The 21272-nt window shown below is 34.6% G+C and overlaps 1 protein-coding gene across 2 annotated transcripts in view; it reads left to right on the plus strand.

The window, feature by feature from the left end:
- Window positions 1–13859: 13859 nt before the first annotated feature.
- LOC124364478 (protein FAN-like) overlaps window positions 13860–21272 on the plus strand; it is a 79043-nt gene continuing 71630 nt past the window's right edge. For both annotated transcript variants that reach the window (XM_046820003.1, XM_046820002.1), the window contains exon 1: window positions 13860–14190. In XM_046820003.1, the coding sequence (XP_046675959.1) occupies window positions 14177–14190 (14 nt within the window). In that variant the 5' untranslated portion in view covers window positions 13860–14176. The remainder of the gene's footprint in view (window positions 14191–21272) is intronic.

Consider the following 21272-nt stretch of genomic DNA (forward strand, 5'->3'; position numbering starts at 1 on the left):
TATGAGAAATTCTAAAAGTTCAAATTTTCGAATTTTAAAGATTTGATTTATGTTCGAATATGTTCCATGAATTGCCTTTCAAGTTTTTTTACATTAATGTATGAAATTAAATTACTTTTACATTAATTCCTTGGTAACTAACCCTTTATGTTCGAAAAGGTAAGGAAGATAATTTTAGTACGTTAAAATGTACTTTTGGTGCATTCACAGTATATTATATCTCTTTTGTTATTTATCAAAAAAGTTACAAACCTTAAAACCCACCCCTTATAATAAAATAAGGAATACTACTTGCATTGAAGGTTTGAAGTGTTTTATTGGTATATATATGACAAATTGTGAGTTTTCAAAACTGTTCAACTGTTGTTGGTTAAATTTTAACTTTTTAATTCCCGAAAACCCCCATATAGAAGACCTGCCCATTATAAAAAATACTATATGTTATGGAATCATTGCGTTAAAATTATATTTATGGAAAAAATTGCGAATCTATTATAATTTATATGATGATAAAATAATTTTTTTTAATTGTTTTTAATTTAATTTTAATATTTGTTATTGAAATATTATACAAACTTATATATTATAAACATTGTGTATTTACATTATACCTGTACAAGCTTTTATGATTAACATTTCTTAAACGTAAACTATTACTTTCTAATTAAATAAATAAATATATTTTAAAAATATATAGTAAAATAATAAATAATAATGTATAATAGTAAAGTATTATTATTTCAATATTAAATTCTCATCACTTTTAAGAGGCACAACACTTTTTTTCTATTCAGTTTATGAAAAATACTGACTATGGGCCTACCATATATTAATTTTCAACGAACTTTCACTTTGCCTAACAGGTGCTCTCTGCTCTCTCTACAAATTATTTTTCACCAACTACTCCGTGTTCCAACTATTTCATACGTTGAGATACTAAACGATGTGCGCGCGCGTACGCAAAAATAATTTACCTGCTCTAAAACCTTTTCCGAAAAAATTCAAGAGGTTTTTATACTATAACTTTTTTAATTTTTAAGTTACAACTTCGTCCAAAACGTCATTTTGTAGGGAATGTGAAGCGATATAAGTGCTGTAATTTACAACTTTTTGAGACCTTACTTTTTGAGATTTGTATGTTCAGAAAATGTAGTCGTGGTGCTTAACTTTGATTTGTTTAACGGTCATAACTCAGTAAAATTTGTTTGCTACAAAAATTTAAAAAAGCAAATTCTTCCATAATAAACCTACAATTTTTATTTTATCATTTTTGATAACTCTCATAGGCTTTTAAATATTGTGAAAAGTAAATTTTTATAAAATTAATTTTTCTTTTCAAAAATGAATCACACAGTTTTTCGAATTTAACCTTCTAAATCTGTCCAAACTCATAAGACTTATTGTTAAATAAAGTAAACTGGCGACGAATTACGCTTAATTTCATTGTTTGCGGTCAAGTAACAAATTTGAATACCGATTTTGTTTCTCATAAATCAAATAAGCCATTTTATTTTGATTTTAAATCCACTAATTTTCATGCTAATGGCTTTTACCAGGATTCAATTTAAAGGTTTATTCAAGAAATTAAAAAAAAATAATATGAGGCGTTTAAGAAAAAGCTTTAATTTTTCCGCTAATTGAAATTGATTGCTATCTTGACAATCGACTTCATCTTCAAAGAGCTGTAACTGGAGTTATATAACACCTACAAAAATAAAATATCTTGTAACTAGTTTTTTACTTAATAATATTTATATTTGCTTCTTAAGATTTTTACTTTTGTCAAAATTTTGCTTAAGAGCTTTTGAGATATTTGCAAAATATCGCTAAAACGTGAATTTTTGGGCTTAAACGTCCACCTTTAGGCGCCAATATCTCAAAAGAAATTCATTCTTTCTTAGAATTCGTCTTTCTCTCGAATCGTGAGGTTATATTTAATAAAAGGAAATCCAACCCCTAGAAAGGGTGGCATCGTGTAAAAAGCCCCTAGGGTAAAAGTACACGTCGGCACTATATAACTATTGTTTTTTAAGGCTACTCCCGAGCAGCAGTCCAAATTTCACCCCAATCCATCCATCCCGAAGAGATTGGTAGCCAAAATGTTTCGGTGGCTGTACTACAACTGTAGGATTGGCTGGGACCTATACGTTGCTGTCCACCTAGTCCCAAACATCGCTAAAATTTGTGATAGTCTAATGAAGTTAACTTTGATTATAAAAACACAACATCCACTTTTTCATATTTGTTTCAATCACGTAAACCTGTTCATTCCCACAGAAGAAATATTATTAGAAATATTAGACACATATATCAAACATTATGAACGGCAGGTGAGTCTGGGTATTGGTGGTCAAGTTCGGTGAAGCTATACAGAGAGTTTCTGTATTGCGACTATGAGGCTGATAGCAATAGGCTAATCTTGTATACAAAATCTACCTAACATAGGTTATCATCACCTTAAGTGTATTATTAGGTAAACGTATGAAATAAGAAGTTTACATCACAGCCTCAGTAATATCAAAGTTGCTCGGTAGTGCTTTAGTGTGCGCTTCGCTGGCTCCAATGTCAAAGTGTTAATTGTTCTTAATATTAATACAAACTTGACTCAAAGACATCTCGACTCTGTAATATTGTGTGCACACAAAACTTGTCATATTTAGAATGATAGTTTCTGATTTTATAATTTCAATGAACTCCTATAATCAATGTATCATTTCTGAAAATCCCCAAATTTTGAGATAGTTTTACAGTTAGTTACCGTTGGGTTTCAGTATTAATAATAATCCAATATCAAATAAAATCAAAATAACATTTATATCTACAAATTACTGAAAATACAGAGGTGAATATTTTATATTAAAAAAGAAACAAATGTACAATAATTATAAATATTTAAAATTAAGTAATTCAATATAAATAATATAAAAACCCATATATTACAAAAGAAATAAATTCGTATATCGAAATTCCTGATTAGAATTAATTTGTTACCTTTCTGCATGATTAAAAAACATGGGGAAAGAGCCTACATAGGCCTTAAAGCCTGTGCGTAGACTCGAATTTAAAATATAAGGTTACAATTTTTATCTTGAGCAGTGTGTTGATTAATTTTATAAAACTTTTAATTGAAAGGTAATCTGAAGTAGGATAAATTATGGATATGACATTATTCAACTTATGAATAATGGATAAGAATTCTGATAATTAGCAATATGTAAAGAAAATAAACAAACCCAATAAAAATGAATGAACAGAAATTAATAAAAATAGGACAATTACTTAGTGAAAAGAGATTGTTCTATCTTTATATTGGAGAGGACAAGGGACAATCCCGTCAGTCAGTTGTCAGTTGGTCATGGCCGTGTTTAGTCAACAGAGATAAATGACTCGGCCTCCTCAATGCTAATAAGAATCCACAACTCATTGACGTTTGTATTAAAAACCTCATAGAGGGAGAATCGGGTCGGTTACAAAAAGGGAGCTTTCACTATTTTCCACCAGAACATCTGTGGGATTCGAACAAACAAAGACCTCCTAGAAATACACCTAGAGAGCGACCACCCTGAAATAATTTGTTTATCTGAGCACAATCTATCGGAAATACAGTTCGAGTCCTTCTCTCTATTGGAGTATAACAATGTGTCGGCCTTTTGTTGCCAATCTCGGCAAAAGGGTGGAGTATGTATCCTGGCAAATAGTAATGTGGTTTGTGAACGTGTTGATGTATCCCAGTTTTGTTCCGAGAGTTCTTGTCAATTATCTGCTGCAAAAGTTCAGCTTTGGAACGGTGAGAGTATTATAATTATTGCTGTCTACAGAATTCCTGGATATAACTGTGAAGAATTCTTCCGTTTGTTTGGTGACTGTCTTGCTAGAGTTGTTCGGCGGAGTCATAGACTTGTTGTTATTGGAGACTTCAACATAGATCTATTGAGTAATCAGGCATCCAGTAGACATTTCATTCATATCATGAAAACATTTGGTCTAAGACATACCATAACCTCTTACACCAGGGAGTTTAAGGGTTCAAAAACTGCAATTGACAATATATTTACTAACATTGATCCTAGCTTGATAAATAGCAATGTGGTGATAACTGCGTTATCAGATCATCAATGGTCAGGAAGCTGTTATCGTCCTCCGCAGCTAAGACCATACCTTTGCCTAAGTTTAGAATGTCGCGAAGGATAACGTCCCGCAATATCCAAACATTCAGGCATTTTCTAAAAAATGAAACATGGAGTAGTGTGTTTAAATCAGGGGACTTCAATGATAGATTTAATGAATTTTACAAATCTAATTTCTTATTACTTTGAAGCAACTTTTCCTCTGACAAAGACAAGAATACACCCTCTTAATTCTTCTAACAGGATCGTCACGGAGAGTCCCGAAATTCTAAGACTCAAGGATCAGCTACAGTTTTGCTATTCCTTTACGAAGGACCTAGAATCCTCACATCCCTCCAGATTGGCATACAGAAAATTAAGGCGTTCCTATAAAAGTGCAATAAGGAAGTCTAAGTCGGATCAACTCCTGAGTAGGATCTCTGAATCAGCAAATAAGACAAAAACCATTTGGACTCTCATTAATGACAGCAAGCCTTCCAGAAAAAAATAATAATGTTTTTCCCCCACTTTGCTTGATTCTGATGACAATGAAGTTAGGGGATCCTGTCAGGGTTGCCAATATGTTTAACAACTTCTTCTCGACTATTGGTCAATACCATGGACACCAGTGGAAATATTTCTCATGCCTAAGCGAGTCAACACAAAAACTACTACAACCACAATCTGTAACCAAGTCGCTGTTCTTGTCCCCCACCACAGAGCAGGAAGTATCGCGTGTGATACTTGCTTTAAAAACCTAAGCCATCTTGTGGAAATGATGGACTATCGTCTAAGCTTTTTCAGGCAGATCCATGATTTAATTTTCTTCCCCACTTGCTTATTTAATTAATTTATCTTTTTCAGTGGGTGAAATTTCCTAATTCACAAAAACACGCTATAGTCCACCCTCTCTACAAGAGAGGAGCTAGGAACGTTTGTAGTAACTTCAGACCTATTTCGCTGGTTACAACCTTTTCTAAGATATTTGAAAGAATATTTCTGGATAGATTGTTGTCTTTTCTGGCGAGAAACGGAGTTCTCTCTGCAAGTCAGTTTGGTTTCATTAAAGGAAAATCAACCACTGACAGCAGTTGACTCTGTTATTTTCATTTTTGACACAGGCTCTCTGGACTCGGGCAATTTAAGCTATGGGGATTGTTTTTTCGACTTGACCAAGGCCTTTGATATGGTTAATCATAAACTTTTGCTAAAAAAACTTCACTTACTTGGCATTAGAGGTGTAATCGTACTGTTGGATTTCATCTTACCTGCGTGGGAGGAACGCAATCAGTTTCAGCTTCCTTTTTTTGGAACAGCTATGGCTGTCAAAGAACAAGCCTCGTCAAAAACCATGTGAGGTAATAAGAGGAGTCCCGCAGGGTTCAGTACTGGGACCAATCTTGTTCCTCTTGTTTGTGAATGACCTCTCCAAATTGCATTTCTGTCCCAATGCCAAATTTGTCTTTTTGCAGACGATACATCCCTCACAGTGAAAGCCCCAAACCACTTGGACCTCATGACTCTGGCTTCTGAAGAAGCACAAAAAATATCCCAGTGGGTTTCAGCATAACCAGCTCGTAGTAAATAACGAGAAAACTCAAATGAATCCATTTTTCTATCAGAAGTTCTCAGGATTTGGAGCAAATTCCATTCCCACTTGGGGGATGAAGAGATTTCATCTGGTAAGTCGCTAAAAGTTTCTAGGCGTTCAGATTGACAATAAATTAAGCTTCCACGATCATATTGAGCTCGTTTGTAGGAAACTAAGCTCGGGGATTTTTGTTATTAGAAACCTGTCAAAGTTTGCTGATACCAGAGTGACCTTGGCTGCATACTATGGGGCTTATCTACCCCTTTCTCACATATGCTGTTAGTCATTTGGGGATGTGAAAGTGTACGTACAAAATTCGTTTTTAAACTCCAGAAAAGGGCGTTGAGAGCGGTTTTTGGGAAACCGTGTAGAGCTTCTTGTAGGTCGCTTTTTTAGGGAGGCAAAGGTTCTAACATTCCCATCGATTTATATCCTTGTACTGCGTGACATTTGTTCACAAAAACCTCCAACCTTTTTCAAATCTCAAAATCCCCTACATCGTCACAATCTACGTCACTCCAATATGATTACCATTCCTGCCCATAGAACAAGTTTTTTTGAAAGACATTTATTAACCAGCGGCATTAAACTATATAATGCAACTCACAGACTCTATGAAAACAAAAACAAGTCCTTCTTTTGAGAGGGAGGTCAAGCGGCATTTGGTACAGCGGGCTTACTACAGTGTCAGGGACTTTGTCGAGTGCTCTGGTCAGACTAGCTTAATGTTAAGCTTTATGTTAAGACCAGCCACCTATGTAAGCTTTAGTTTGATTTATTTTAGCATTGACAAAAACTTTAGTGCTGTTTAAATTAATCTGACGTTTTTATATTTAATTTTATTGGGCTATTCTGAAAATAACTTAATGTAATTAACTATTACATAATATTGTTGACGCTATTTTGCAGTGTTCTACTGTCTGACAATAAAGAATTTCTGATTTCTGATTTCTGATTTCTGATTTCTGATTTCTGAATCAAGAAGCTTTTAATTTTTAACACGATTAGAATAATTTCGATATAAAATTTGTGTTAGATAAAAACCGTTTGTTGTTGGAAATTATTTGTGTTGGTGAATAGTATTAATTCAGACTATATTTGCCTATCTTGTGTTATAAAAATGTGGGATTATAGAACAAATTGAGCCAAAATGTTTATAAATATGAGTAAATCAATTTTAAATAAAAATCTTCTAATGGGCAGAATTCCAGTTCCTTGAAACAATAAATCAGAATGATGTCTTATACACTTTACAAAACCAGCTTTTAGAATAGATTTCTGAACTGTAGCTAAACTTTAATATGTGAAGAAAAAGCACCCCCTCCCCCCACTCAAGCTAGAATGCCAAAAGAAAAAATGGATTTTATATAAGCATAATAAGTGGTTTCAGTTTCTTTAAAACTCTAAGTCTCATTTAACCGCCTAACAGCAAATATATATTTTTTGGCTTATTTTGAAAACAATATGAGATATATCCATTTAATTTGAGAATAAAACACAACACCCAAATATTTGTATGACGACATTTTCTCGATTTTATTACAGGCACAGGCATGTTTATAGTGAGTATTAAAATTATTAATAATTAAATCGTGTATTCATATAAACATTATTTTGTTTACTCCTCATTCTTCCTGAAAGAAAATAAAGTTGTTCAAGTTTAATACATAACACGAGAAAATTATATTGCCACAGCAATCTCTTTGTAATAGCGTTATTTGTCCTATAGGCAATAATGATCAAATTATCTTTATCGAACAAAACAAGCTAATTGTAGTAAGGAAACCTTGTTTGGTGTGCAAGTGAAATGTGTTGTTAGATGGTTTGACTCTATAACCAATTTTGACGTTTTGTTGTTGACACAAAGTACCAGAGACTGAGACCTCATGCCGCTCGAAAGGACGAGCGAACATATTATTTTTCATTCAAGTGAGTTGGAAAAGTCAAGAACAAAGTTCTGTCTGTATCTATGTTATTAAAGGCATGCTGATAAATGCAGTTCATATGAATCAAATTGTCTGATGTGAAAACTTAACATTGTAAAGTCATGAGGATCATGCACACTGTGATGTAACCTTTTCGTCCTTCAAGAGCCGGACGTAGTGAAGCAACCTTGAACTTTTACAGAAACGGATTGACACGGCATGATTTTAAAAAAGATGTGCAGGGCTTTTATTAAACAGCATCTTATTTCGACTTGCTGTAAAATATCTTTCTCTTATAAAGTCTATATTAAGCCATTATAGAAGTTTAGTAGGTTTTTAATTTCAATGTGAAAACACGCATTGCAAAATTGAAATAAATCTGTTTCGTAATTATGGCGGACTTTCAACCCTTCACTGTTTCAAATTTTGTTATTCAGTACATACCATAATGGGACTAAATTATTATTTTAAATTTAGTAATATTTAGTAATTAAATTATAATTTAGTAATTCAACGTATAAAATTTATTATTCTCAGTGTTTACATATATTCATTATCCAACTTAACTATTTAAGCTTAGATTGAGATACGAGAATCTTAGGAAGAATTAGATGAGGTGGCAATCTTACCTGATCAACCTTTACTTAAAATTGTACAAAGCTTCGGACTTCTTAACTATAATTTTAAAAAAACCAAGTACAGAGTATCAAATAGTACAAAAATAGAGGTAATGGCTTGCTTCAAGTTTGCCAATATGCTCTTGATGTAGGGTGGTTTGGTAATAGTTGGCGATCAAAACCGATTGATTTCGTGACCGGACTATGGTTTGTAAGAAATTTAATTTGGTGCTCATAATAAATCAGAAAAAACAGTATAGTTGTGTAAATGATAATAAATAGTCATGTTATATACTGATCACTACTAAGGTCACTAGTCTCCATTTCAGGTAACGAGGCATGATCGCGTTAAAGTCGTTAAAAAAATTGATTCGAACGCTCTCGTTGCTTTACCCACGCTAGCTCGTCGGAAACTGGATGCCTAGGTTTCCGGTACCGTACTTTCAATCGTGGTGCAAATTTCCAATGAATTAATATCAGATCAACACTACCAAAACTAGTAATCAGTAGCTTTTAGTTTATAATATTGTTTATACTGTTCAATCGTTTTAGATTGCTATACATCATAAACATAATCATTATTTATTGCCATATACCATAAAAAGTGTTAATAAGAATAACTAAATAAAACTGCGTCTAAGAGTATCATAGCACAGTTTGCAATATATAAACGAATCATGTAAAAAGCATGTCAAAGTGGATAAACTATACTAACCGTCGTAACTCAATAAGAAGAACTGTAAAGAACGTAAATAATGAATAATCACATTGATTTTTTTACAGCTGATATTTTGATATTAGTAGTACATTTTGAACCCTCAGCCAATCAGAAACGAGGTACCACGACTAGCGATCTTTTTTGCATACCTAAGTTCCAAGTAGAGCCCATAACTGTAGAAGAAGATGTACATCATGGCCCAGATCAATTAATGTGAGTAGCATCGGACGAAGCCTCTAAGTAAACTTTAAAAGTTCAAAAGGAGTACAGCGTTTATTATAAAATCTTAAAAATATTATTTGTAACCAAACAGTTCTGCAAGGTTGTTAAGTCCGTTGGAAGATTAGTTATTACAACTCTAAGAGTAATAAGATAGTTTAAGATTTTTTATCAATATGTCGTCCTGCATTAGATCTGTGGGCTCCAATGTCACAAATAACAACATTAGTGTTTTTATAATGTCCCAAAACTGTTTAAGTTTACCTAGATGAACACAAAACTATTTTGCTATTTTCACCAAGGTAGAATATATATTTTTCCTAACTTGAGTAAAACAGTACAATCTAATTCCACCTTGACTATAATTATTAATATACTATTACTTGAAAATAAACTAAAAAAATGTTGTTAACATTTTGTTCAAATTTTTATCAACTATCTAACAACAAGAAAATCGTCCAAATTAAAATAAAAGTATCATCTATATGTGCAACTTTTGTTACCTACTTTTAACAATAACTGTGATATTGTTATACATTGCAGCCATTGCTTAGTGCTTAATGTCAACTACGATTTCATTTTAAATGAAGTGTTGCGTAAATGAAGTTGTGTATATAATATTTCTTTGGTGTTAGAATCATTAATAAACTTTTTCCACGACATTTTCGTATGAATCCTTCAATAAATCATGTATTGGAAAGCAACTGTTAAAAATTGACTTTCCACATTATAATTCTTTCTTTTTACTCATTAATATTGATATGATCATTTTTATTACTTAAGACAGTACACTTTTTGATTCTTAAATCCTCGTTTGTTGGTTTCTCATATGATCACTCGCCACCTGTGTTACCGGTTACTCTTATGTAGTTACTACAAACTCATTGGTTTAACAATGCCGGTTGCCTTAAGTCATAAGTCTTTATATTTAAGCCATTCAATACAAATGTACAATAGGCCAGGTCAAATAATATACAAATAAGTAAACATTTACAAATAAATTAAAAGTCCATTGGAGCAAATCAGGCAAAACAAGAGTTCATGCACAAGCTATGCTTGAAAAACAGACTCAAACAAATAAGAAGCTACATACCTGGGTTGGCAGGTAGTGTATGCACTGGTCTATGCTAGTGATGTTAATCTAGTAATTACTAAGTAAGTTGCAATGTTATTTTGGTCAGCTTCATAAAACTCACTGACATTGTATAAGGGATTAGATAAAAGCCAGTGTTTCGTATTTTTTGAAAATTTTGAAGATGGAAGATTCCAGACAGAAATAGGAAATAGGTTAAAAACCTGATACCTGCAACAGGAAAACAACTTTTTGACTTCTGTAGTCTAATTCTAGTACTGAATAAGTTGCCATTGTACCCGCAGCAAAGGCCTTTCTGAAGTCAATATATGCGGCTGAAGGCCTCCATCACCATGCACTGGAGCAAGAGAAGGTTTGTCACAGTGGAGCGACTAGATGTGAAGCCATGTTGTTCATCAATAATTACTTCTTTAAATAAAGGCTGCACTATGACTAAAACAAAGCCCTCAAAAACCTTAATAAGGACAGATTGAATAACTATGGGCCTGTAGTTGGTATTGCAACGATCTCCAGATTTAAATATTAGAACCACTAATCCATCTTTCAATGTTGAGGGGGAAATGCCAGTAGATAAGCTGAGGTTGAACCAGTGATTGATTTGAAGGACCCGTTCAGAGTGGCAGAATTTGAGTACTCCTGGTGTGATGTTATCAGGACCGCTGCCCTTAGTGGGGTCCAGGTAGACAAGCTTTCTTTAAATATCCTCAAGAGAGACAGTACATTTCAAAGATTATGAATGGAGTATAAAAAATTGGGCACAGGCAGCTCGCCTCGGGAGACAGGAGAGTAGACCGAACAGTAGGGCGGGAAGCCTCCGTTGCCTCATGTTTAAGGGAGCAAGGTATGAAATAAGTCCGATTGAGGTCCTTTTCAAAGCTCCAGAAAATGTTAACATTCGAATTTTCCGAGTGAAGATCGAACGCTCAGAACCCTTTTGTGTAGTTACAGAATATCCACGGTGACACACACGCTTGGATGACATGGTTCCTGGGCTAGGAGAGGTTCTTCGGCACGTGACACGGTAAAGATGTCAGGGGATCCGCAGATCAAGTCGAGTTGAACTCCTCTGTCATTGGCTACATTGTTAATCTGACAGACACCAAGATGTGAAGCTAAGTTGAAGATGACATTGACATAAGGTGAACCAGTAGAAGGTACGGGATGAATTCAGTTGAAGCCAGGCAAATTGAAGTCAGCAATTAATACGTGATAAATGTTATGGTAGACGGACAATATGTCCATAAGTGAATCAGCGAACAGTGAGTAGAGTCCTGTTTGAGCTTGAGGGGGAATATAGGCTGCGCAGACCACTACCTTACAGTAAGCAGTAAGATTGACAAGCACACACAATGCCTTCACTGGTATATCAGGTTTTAGTACTTCAGATGACGAACAGCAATTAGAATACCTCCGCCATCCAGCTTCCTACTAGTTAAGGGCAAACGATCCCTCCGATAAACGTCATATCCAACAAGACCGAGTTCAGAAGAATAGATCGTGGCATTCAACTTTTGTGTCTGTGAGAATAATAATATTAAATAATGATAAGGGAGCAAAGGTATGTAAATAGGAGAGTTTGGAACGAATACCATTAAAACTTTCATATAAAAAAGAAAAGTGAGCAATGCCATTGGTGCTTAAACCTTTTTTGCCTGAACGATTTTTGGAGTTCCATTAATATATTTAATGGTGAGATTGTTCTCTCCAGACTTTGATCGACGATACAGCTCTGCCCTAAGGCTTTCGTTCATTAATTTCTTCAATTGTAGAGACAATGCAGGAATCAGAAGAGGAGTGCTCTTTAAGCATAGCCAACCTTTCACCATGAGTATCGACCACAGAGTAGCCAGTAGCCAGGTTCTGAGAGATGGAATCCACTTTATTTTCGAAAGAAGCCACGCGTGGTTCCAGGTTGATAGGCAGTTCGATATAGCAGATATGTTCGCTCTTAGCTCAGCAATGTCTTTGGAAATATCATCAATTTTGCTAACTTTACCGAGAATTCCATCAAGTTTAGATCAAACTGTATCCATCTGAGCTGAGAGCTGAACTATGGGAGTACAGGGGAAATAGACGTAATCAGTACGGGTACACAACCATTTAACATTGTTATCACTGCTCAAGCGATTATATTCAGTCTTATTCAAGAGTCAAAGAGTCAAACCATCTTTATTCGTTATAATCATGTTACATGGAATAGTGTCAAAAATTAGTTTTAGAATAAACAGTAAATTACATACAGAGAAATAACAATGTTTATACATTATTCAAAAAGATGTTTAATATCAAAAAACTCCAAATAACTGTAAATTGGGTTGTTGGTAAGAAATGTTTTGAGCTTATGTCTGAAGTGCTTTACAGACAACAGTCTTGCGACAACAGGTAAAAGATTGAAAAGCTTAACTGATACCACCTCAAAACTTTTTTGAGTTTTTGTGTATTTATGAAATTTAATGAAGAGACCCTGTCTATGTCTGGTATGATGCTCATGTATATCTTCAAAGGCTGAAAAGTTTCCAATATTGTATCTGATATAACTTAAACAGTCAAGTACAAAAATTGCTGGCAAGGTCAAAATTCCAAGTTCTTTGAAGATTGGTCTACAATGTGCTCTAGATGGGGTCCTGTCATTACCCTTAATGCTCTCTTTTCAAGAACCAGTAGACGAATAGCAGTAGAATGGTTTCCCCAAAGAATGGTTCCATATGCCAAGTGGCTATGTATATGGGCATAGTATACGGTAAGCAAGACCTGAATTGAGATGGCGCAATAAAGGACTTTGAGAGTAAATATTCTGCTACAGATTTTCTTGACCAGCGAGCTAATGTGTGTCTCCCATCCCAAATTAGATTTAAGGTGCACACAAAGGAACTTGACAGCTCCAGAATGCATATTTCTAGTGCGATTTGATGTAAATTTGATGTCCACCGTTTTAGCGTCATTGAGGTAGAGACTATTTGCTTCAGACCAATTTTGTATGATGTTCGATAATCCATCCAATCTCAAATTCAATGCTATGCTACCCTTCTCACATATAGCAAGTGCTAAGTCATCAGCAAACTAGTAAGCTTACACAGATTCACTCTGAATAGCATTGGGGAAGTCATTTGCATAAAATATGAATAACAGTGGTCCCAACAATAAGCCCTGTGGGACTCAATGCTCCATCAACTGAAAAGTAGATACACTGCCCTCCAAACAAACAGCCTGATAACGTTCATCGAGGTAAGATTTCATGAGTGCAATACTTGAATCTTGAAATCCGTAGTGATTTAATTTCTGCAGAAGAATTTTGTGAATTGAAATCATTTTAAACTCAGTCTTTACGTTTTGAAACAAACACTTGTAGGTATTGAAATACTATTCAATACAGGCTGGCGGGCGCCCCTACTGTCTGCTAATAACCATAAAGATTTACTACAGTCACATATATGCAGAAAAACCAAACTAGTACAACTATTAACAATCAGCAACAATCGATTTCATTGTATGTATTCATCCGATGAGTATTAACACTGACCACTACCACTAGATGTCAGCACCTGTAATCTCCTCCTACAGGCTGACGTCAATTAGCTGTGACGACCAATCATCTGTAACTTCATTTGAAATTACGGTCAGCTGGTGAAACACGATTTCGATAATGAAACCAGCTGGTCTGTGCGTCTGCTGTCTAATTTAAGTGATTTGACTGGCTTAGCATACTAAGTTACAAGACAGTCCTATGTATACTGTATTGTGAGTCACGATTTGTTTGCTTGTGCAATAAGCAGTTTAGATTGTTTTCCGTTATATGTGACAATGTTATATCTACATTATTTAATGTGAGCGACCGTTATCGTATATATTTTGTATGTTAAGAGATAGAGAGACATTGAATAATTAACTTAAATTAATTATAGGACCAATGGAAAAAGATAGGTAAGCTAATTTTTTGGTTATGTTGTTTGCTGTAGCCTATACCATACAAACAGTAATTTAAGATAGTACTCATTAAATAAACCTTTAGCTCTTATTCTTGTCAATTTTAACTTCATAAAAGAATTAAAAATTCCGTGTCACAGATGAACATATACTAATCTCAAAACAATCTTTGTTGCAGTATAATACGTGGCCACCACCACAATCAGTGTATCAAATTAGAGAAATATCGGGTAGGGTACGATAAGCGGGCCCAGTTTTTTGTATTGAAATTGGCAAACGATATTACTTAATCATAACCACCGATATAATCAATCGATAAGTTACTTATTAATTATTTTGAACAAATAACTTAAATAATCTATATCAACAGCTGTAAACACTTTCAAATAATACACATAAGGTAATATTTCAATTTTACATATGAGTAACATTTTATTATTAAAAATGGCAGGATTCAGTTTTAGAAAACTACACGACATTGCTTTGAAAGATGATAAGACATGTTTTACGTGGCTTCAAAATGGACTCGTACCGAAAAATCCATTATGTGAAATTTGTGGGAAAGAAACAACTGTAACTGGGAAAGGAGCAAATATGGTCGTCTTCAGTTTTCCTAATTTTGCTTATAATAATTTGTTTCATCACTGTAAATATTAAATCCATATTTTAATTTAAAACATATTATTGTTATTGAGGACTATAGATACTACTTTATATCGATTGATAGTCTAGGATTTGAGATCTGAATATTAGGTATCGATGATTACATTCTTCGATATAAAAAACCGGGTCCGCTTATCGTACCCTACCCGATGCGAATATTAGGTATCGATGATTACATTCAGACACATTTATCCTTCAAAATAGTTAAAAAGGTAACTGAATGTTACACTGTTTTGCTTGTAACATTTTATAAATACACATAGCCTAAGTAGATTCTTTTCATAAATTATTACTTTTTTAGATATAAAACCAGATGAACTATCATGCTTCTAGTCATCAATGTGGGTTTTCTAAACTTCTGACTTAAAATAAGAAAAACTTCCCTCTAGATAGTATCAAAACATCAAGCTCAGATCACATAATTGCCTGATAGTGATTCCTACGTTCTGGGGACTATCCTATTTCCTATGATCTAATTTTAAACAATCCAGCCAGAGTCTGATATTATGCCCAATAGTGTACAGTATTTGTGCAATATATCATTTCTTCCCCTGACTCCCCTTTCAGAAGGCATCACAATCTCCCATTTTTTTTTTTTTTTTTTTTTTTTTTTTTTTTTAATTACCCAACTTTTTAAATTTGTTTATAAGTTAGCCTACATATGTTTCAATATCTATTATAAAAAAAAACCATTTCCATACCCCCAAGATACTTTGTGGGGTTCAGAAAAACCTTGCAAACGACATGATACAAGGGGTGTGGGGATACAAGTACTTGTATTAGTGGTATCAGTGAAGACAACTATAAAAGTTACAAATCATAATTTCAACATTGTTAATATATTTTGCTTTTCCTCCTGAACAAAACTATATGTGGTAAGGGGTGGAAACCACAAACAACTACACCTTTTACAATTGAAAATGGAAATGTCATTTTGTGGTTAGGCTATTTTTGCGGACTTTGCTTCTTTTTATATGTTTTTTAATGTTGTCTGCTTATTTAAGTGTTTTGTAGTCAGGATAGCTTAGTACAGCATCTACAACCATCCCATTTAGTATTGCCTTCACTTTCTAATGGATAACCATGGCTCAACTACCACAGTGCATTAGTTAATTTTGATTTTTTGTTGTTGTTTTAATTAGCCTACATATTAGGTTTCTAGAACGTTTCATCAAATTTGTATGCATTAATTCCAAATTTTCTTTTTATCCACACAATTCATGATAGGGCATTATTAACCTATTGCACTTATCCATGTGAACAAAACAAGATGTTTAAGGGGGTGACAACAGTGGTTAATTTCAGTGGGAACGCAAGGGAACAGCGTTCCCTTACCTCCCAAGAGTGCCGGAACGCAAGGGAACGCTTTTAAAACTACGAGTACAAGTTTTAGTTAAAAAAAATTGTAGGTAGGATCAATATTATGCTATGCTTTGTTTGCGAGTGACTCGTAAGCAGATAGTAAGCGCCCGTACAAGCAGTTGTGAGCTGTGCTGTGATGAGTCTTGCACGGAATCAGGCAGGAGGAAGGTGACGGGCGAGTCATCCTAGTTCGCGCATGCGCGGCTGCGCCTCTCAATAACAAAGCAATACCCACCCCACCCCCTTCCTTTCCCCCTCCATTCCTTCACCGCACCACCGCCCCAGTGATCACAAGTGTGTTGACTAGTTGACTTGACCTTGGTGTGTTTCGCGTTTAAGTTACAAGTTGCATCGCATCCCATCACGCTTAAGTTCGTTTTTGAGGTGCAGGTCGTTGATTGTGTTCGTGTTTATGCTTATTAGTGCTGGTGCAGCTAAATAGTTTCCTAATTGACTATGATTACCAGAAAAATTGTTGGTTTCTTTAAACCTAACCCTAAGAAACAAAAAGGTTATGCGAATAATGAGAACTGCAGTTCGGAAGCATTGACTACAACTTCAATTGTTGATCAAGATAAAAAAGAAGACGCAATCGGGATCAATGAGGATAATTGCGATTACCATTCCCCTTCGACTTCCTCGTCGGTCAAAATAGTATCCAGGTTGGTGGGTTTGGGATCTGATGCAGACGAAGCTAAGGTTAGTAATGAAAATAATGATTTTGTTAATAGGGGTGAACAGCCAGTTTGTTGGTCTGAAGAACAAATTGTTGAATTTAAAGCTAAAAATCCATGGTTAATTGTGAACAGAGAACTAGGTTGCAACGTTTGCCGTAGTGTGAGTACTCTAGGTGCAGAGAAAACGAAGGGCCTAAAGATTGTCGAAGAGTGGGTTTTAGGAACTGTTACCGCTTATGGAAACAATAAAAAAGACCAGCAATCCTCTCTTAGGAAAAAGATATTTTTACACCGTGGGTCTCGAGCTCATTCTTTAGCTGAAAAAATACTCATTGAAGCTAAGAAAGATACAATGAAAAAGCTGTTGCTTCTATGCATAAAGAGCAGCAGATTGTAACTGAGCGCATTTTCCGCACGGCTTATAAGCAAGCTAAACTAAATAGGCCATTTTTTGAGTTTTAAACTGAAATTGATCTTCAAATAATGAATGGCTTAGATATGGGGCGAATCCTACATTCAAATGTTGCTTGCTCCAATATAATTCATCATATTTCTGATGAAATGAAATCAGACTTGATAAATGGCCTAATCAAGTCAGACTCTAAATTTTCCCTGCTTTTGGATGAAGCCACTTCAGTTTCAAACAAAAATGCTTTGGTGGTTTATATCAGAACTGTTCTAAAGGGAATGCAAAACCCTATGACAGTGTTCTTAACACTTTTTGAGCTAAATAGCACAACATCAGCTGGTATATTACAAGAACTTTTAAATCAGTTACAAGCATTAGGTCTAAGCTTTGAATTCATGAAAGACCATATGATTGCTCTAACTTGTGATGGTGCTTCAGTGCTACTAGGCAAGAAATCTGGCCTTGCTATACAGCTTACTGAAACGTTCCCCAACTTGTTCATTTGGCATTGTTTGAACCATCGTTTAGAGCTTGCCGTGCACGATTCCATAGAAGAAGTAGCTGGAATCAATCATTTTAAGATATTCATGGATAAAATTAGAAACATGTTTAGTTGTTCACCGAAAAACAGCAGGGAGTTGGCAGAAGTTGCTAAAGGACTAGAGGAGCAAATGTTGAAAATCGGCCGTGTTTTAGATACTCGTTGGGTAGCCTCCAGCTTAATGGCGGTGAAAGCAGTTTGGACAGATTTTAAAGCTTTGTACAATCATTTCATTGAAGCATCTGAAGACAAACAAAGGGACTCGAAGCAACGTTCAACTTACAAAGGGCTTTGTAGTACATTATCTTCTACAACTTTTGTACACAACCTGGCATTGATGTTCGATGCTCTAGAAGAGTTATCGGATTTGTCCTTACAGCTTCAAAAATCAAGCCTCAACCTTATCCAAGCCCACAGTGATGTAACACTGTTAATCAAAGTGTTTGAAAACCGAGTTGAAAACATGGGTAGACGTTCAGTGGAAGCTAAAATTGCTATTGACGATTTGATGTTTCAAGATGTTAAACTTTGTGTAAGATCCAAGATACCCAGTATTCCAGAAAAACAGTTCTATCGGAGCCTCGCTAACAACTTGACTTCAAGGTTGCTATCATCATCTTCAAATGCGGCTGAACACTACACCAAAATCATGAATGACATCAAAGTGATCCACCCCATGTATTGGCCAAAAGACTTATCCATCACCTACGGAGAATGTGAGATCCAGCGAATCTGCGATAGATTTAAGATTAGCAGCTCTCAGGATATAATTAGAGACTTCAGACACTTCAAGCAGGGACTGAAGCCTATGTTAAGTGGAGAGAAACCTACTATTCTAGAGCAACCGCCGTCGTTTAAGAAACTGATTTCCATCATAAATAGTATTGCAGTGTCTAGTGCTGAATGTGAACGTGGGTTTTCTGCAATGAATCTAATTATGTCTCCTCTTAGATCTTCACTCTACATTAGCACTGTTTGCGATTTATTGCGGATCAGGCTCCTAGGACCTCCTGTGGCTAGATACAATCCCGAGCGACACGTCAAAACCTGGCTGGCGAAGGGACACCATTCTGCACTTGACACCAAGTCAAAACAACGAGGGCAGAAAACTTACCATGAAGACAGCATTGCATTGTGGGAACTTTTTTCCTAAATCTGTTTTTTAAATATCTTTTAGAATTTCAGAACATTAAGTTTTCATTAAAATAACTAGCCTATGCCTAACTTATAGTTGTGTTCTGAACTCAAGTTTCTGAGTTCTTTTTTGTACTTACAGTTAGTTTTGTGTATTGTTGTTTTGTTTCTTTTGTAGTTTTCACTTTAAAATATTAACAAACAACTAAAACTAAGTTTACCAACAGTCTTGGCATTGCCTTACAATATTATACTACAAATCCGTACATATTTGTTATAATAACTAATAAGCAAATAAAATAATCAACCTTAACTTTTTAAAACTACACTAAATTTTAAAAAATGAAACCGTGTTACTCCACTCTGTGTGTCTTTTATTTTGTGTGTAATTAAACGCTTCCTTTTCCTTTCCAAGAAGTTGGTTTATTTTGAATGTATTAATATTGTTTTGTACCCATAAGGTATGCAATTTTTTTGTAAAATATGCAAACTTGTAAAAAAGCTGTTATATTAACAAACATCCATTTACATATTAATATGTATTATTATTACTACTGTAATGTGTATAAATAAAACTGTGAATAAGGCTCAATTTGTTTTTATTTTACCATTCATTAAAAAATTAATATTGGCGAGCTTCATTGATTCAACTAAAATGGTCAATGAAATCAAACCAAATATTTCTGGGAAATTTAAAGTAGGCAACAAGGTGTTAATGGAGTAGAGTAGAGTAGAGAGTAAACTCAATAATTTAAATTCATGTTTTTATTTTCTTACATCCTAATCAAGCACCTTAAAGAAAATAAACAGCATTAAAATATCACTTGGTATTTTATAAAAATGAATGTATTATTATGTCTGGGTGGCCTAAAAACAAAGGTTTACAGTTATAATTTTCAAAAGTTTTCCTGGGTGAGGGCCCCCCTCCTTCCTGGGGTGTATTCCATACCCACCGGTCTGAGCTTCCCGCTTTAAGAGTTCCCACACCTAAAATTTTAGAAATTAAGCACTGGGTGACAATAATAAATAACAAAGTTGTAGAACGTTAAAAGTGGAACTACTTTTCTAGCAAGGTGGTAGAAAGTTATGGTTAAGTGAATTTACAATATTTATGTGCTTCATCAAATTGGCTCACAGTAATGGCCGGAGGCATTCGTGATAAAAACTGATCTTTTAATGATAGGTCAACTACCCCAAGAGTTGATTTTCGTTCATGTCATTTTTAGTGTTATTGTAATACACTAAAACTTTACATGTACACAAATTGCTACCTACTGATATTTATAAGTCTTATTGGTATTATGAACAGTTATTATGTAAAACTTCAATTTCTTTTGTTAAATACTTTTTCATATTGTAGTATAATGATCTGGTAGTGCTAAGAAAGTAAGGAACATAAAAATTGTGTTCAAAAGCCATCACTAACGTTATCAATCAATAAGATGGTTTAATAGACAATAGACAAAATTCTTTATTCATAATCTTCAAGATTAGAATGGTGTCATAAAGTTTACATGTAATAAAGCTTACGATGGTTGTGTAAGTGTAAATAAGGTATCAGTTCTCCAGTTAAGAAATTCTGGTTAGTTCCCTTCTGAATTGCTGTTTGTCTGCAGTATGATTTTTAACTTCAGGCGGTAGTATGTTCAGGAATTTGGCGCCCGTATAAGTAGGTTGCTTCTCAAATAGAGTCAATCTATGAGAGGGAAGTGAGTAATTGTTTGCTGCTCTTGTGTTGTGTGAATGTACATCTCCTCTTCTTGGTATGTTTTGTTGACTGGTATGGACAGTTACTTCTAATATGAATAGGGCAACTGTTGTTAGAATATTTAAGTTTTAAAAGCTTCCCTGCATGAATCTATTGGTCCTAATCCTGACATTATGCAGATTGCTTTCTTTTGCAGCACCATGATCCTGTTAGTGTTAGTTTTCGAGGAGCTGCCGCATATGGCTATACCATATCTCAGGTGGCTTTCAAAGAGAGCGTAGTATGCACATTTAATTATTTCTGGACTACCAACTTGTTTTAATCTCCTTAGCACATACAATGATGTACTGAGTTTTCCACATAGCTGGTCTATTTGGTCATTCCAGGAGAGAGTTTCATCTATGACTAGTCCAAGGTACTTTACATTTTGCATTCTTTCAGCCTCTGGTAGTTCCAAAACTTCTCCTTTGCTTCGTCCAAGTATTAGTTGCTGAGTTTTAGTGCTGTTCAGTACTAGATCGTTGGCTTGACAATATTCTATTGCCATATTAATAGCTATATATGAGTCTATTTCCAGTCTGGTGG

Source organism: Homalodisca vitripennis, chromosome 6 (genome assembly GCF_021130785.1).
Source record: "Homalodisca vitripennis isolate AUS2020 chromosome 6, UT_GWSS_2.1, whole genome shotgun sequence".
NCBI lineage: Eukaryota > Metazoa > Arthropoda > Insecta > Hemiptera > Cicadellidae > Homalodisca > Homalodisca vitripennis.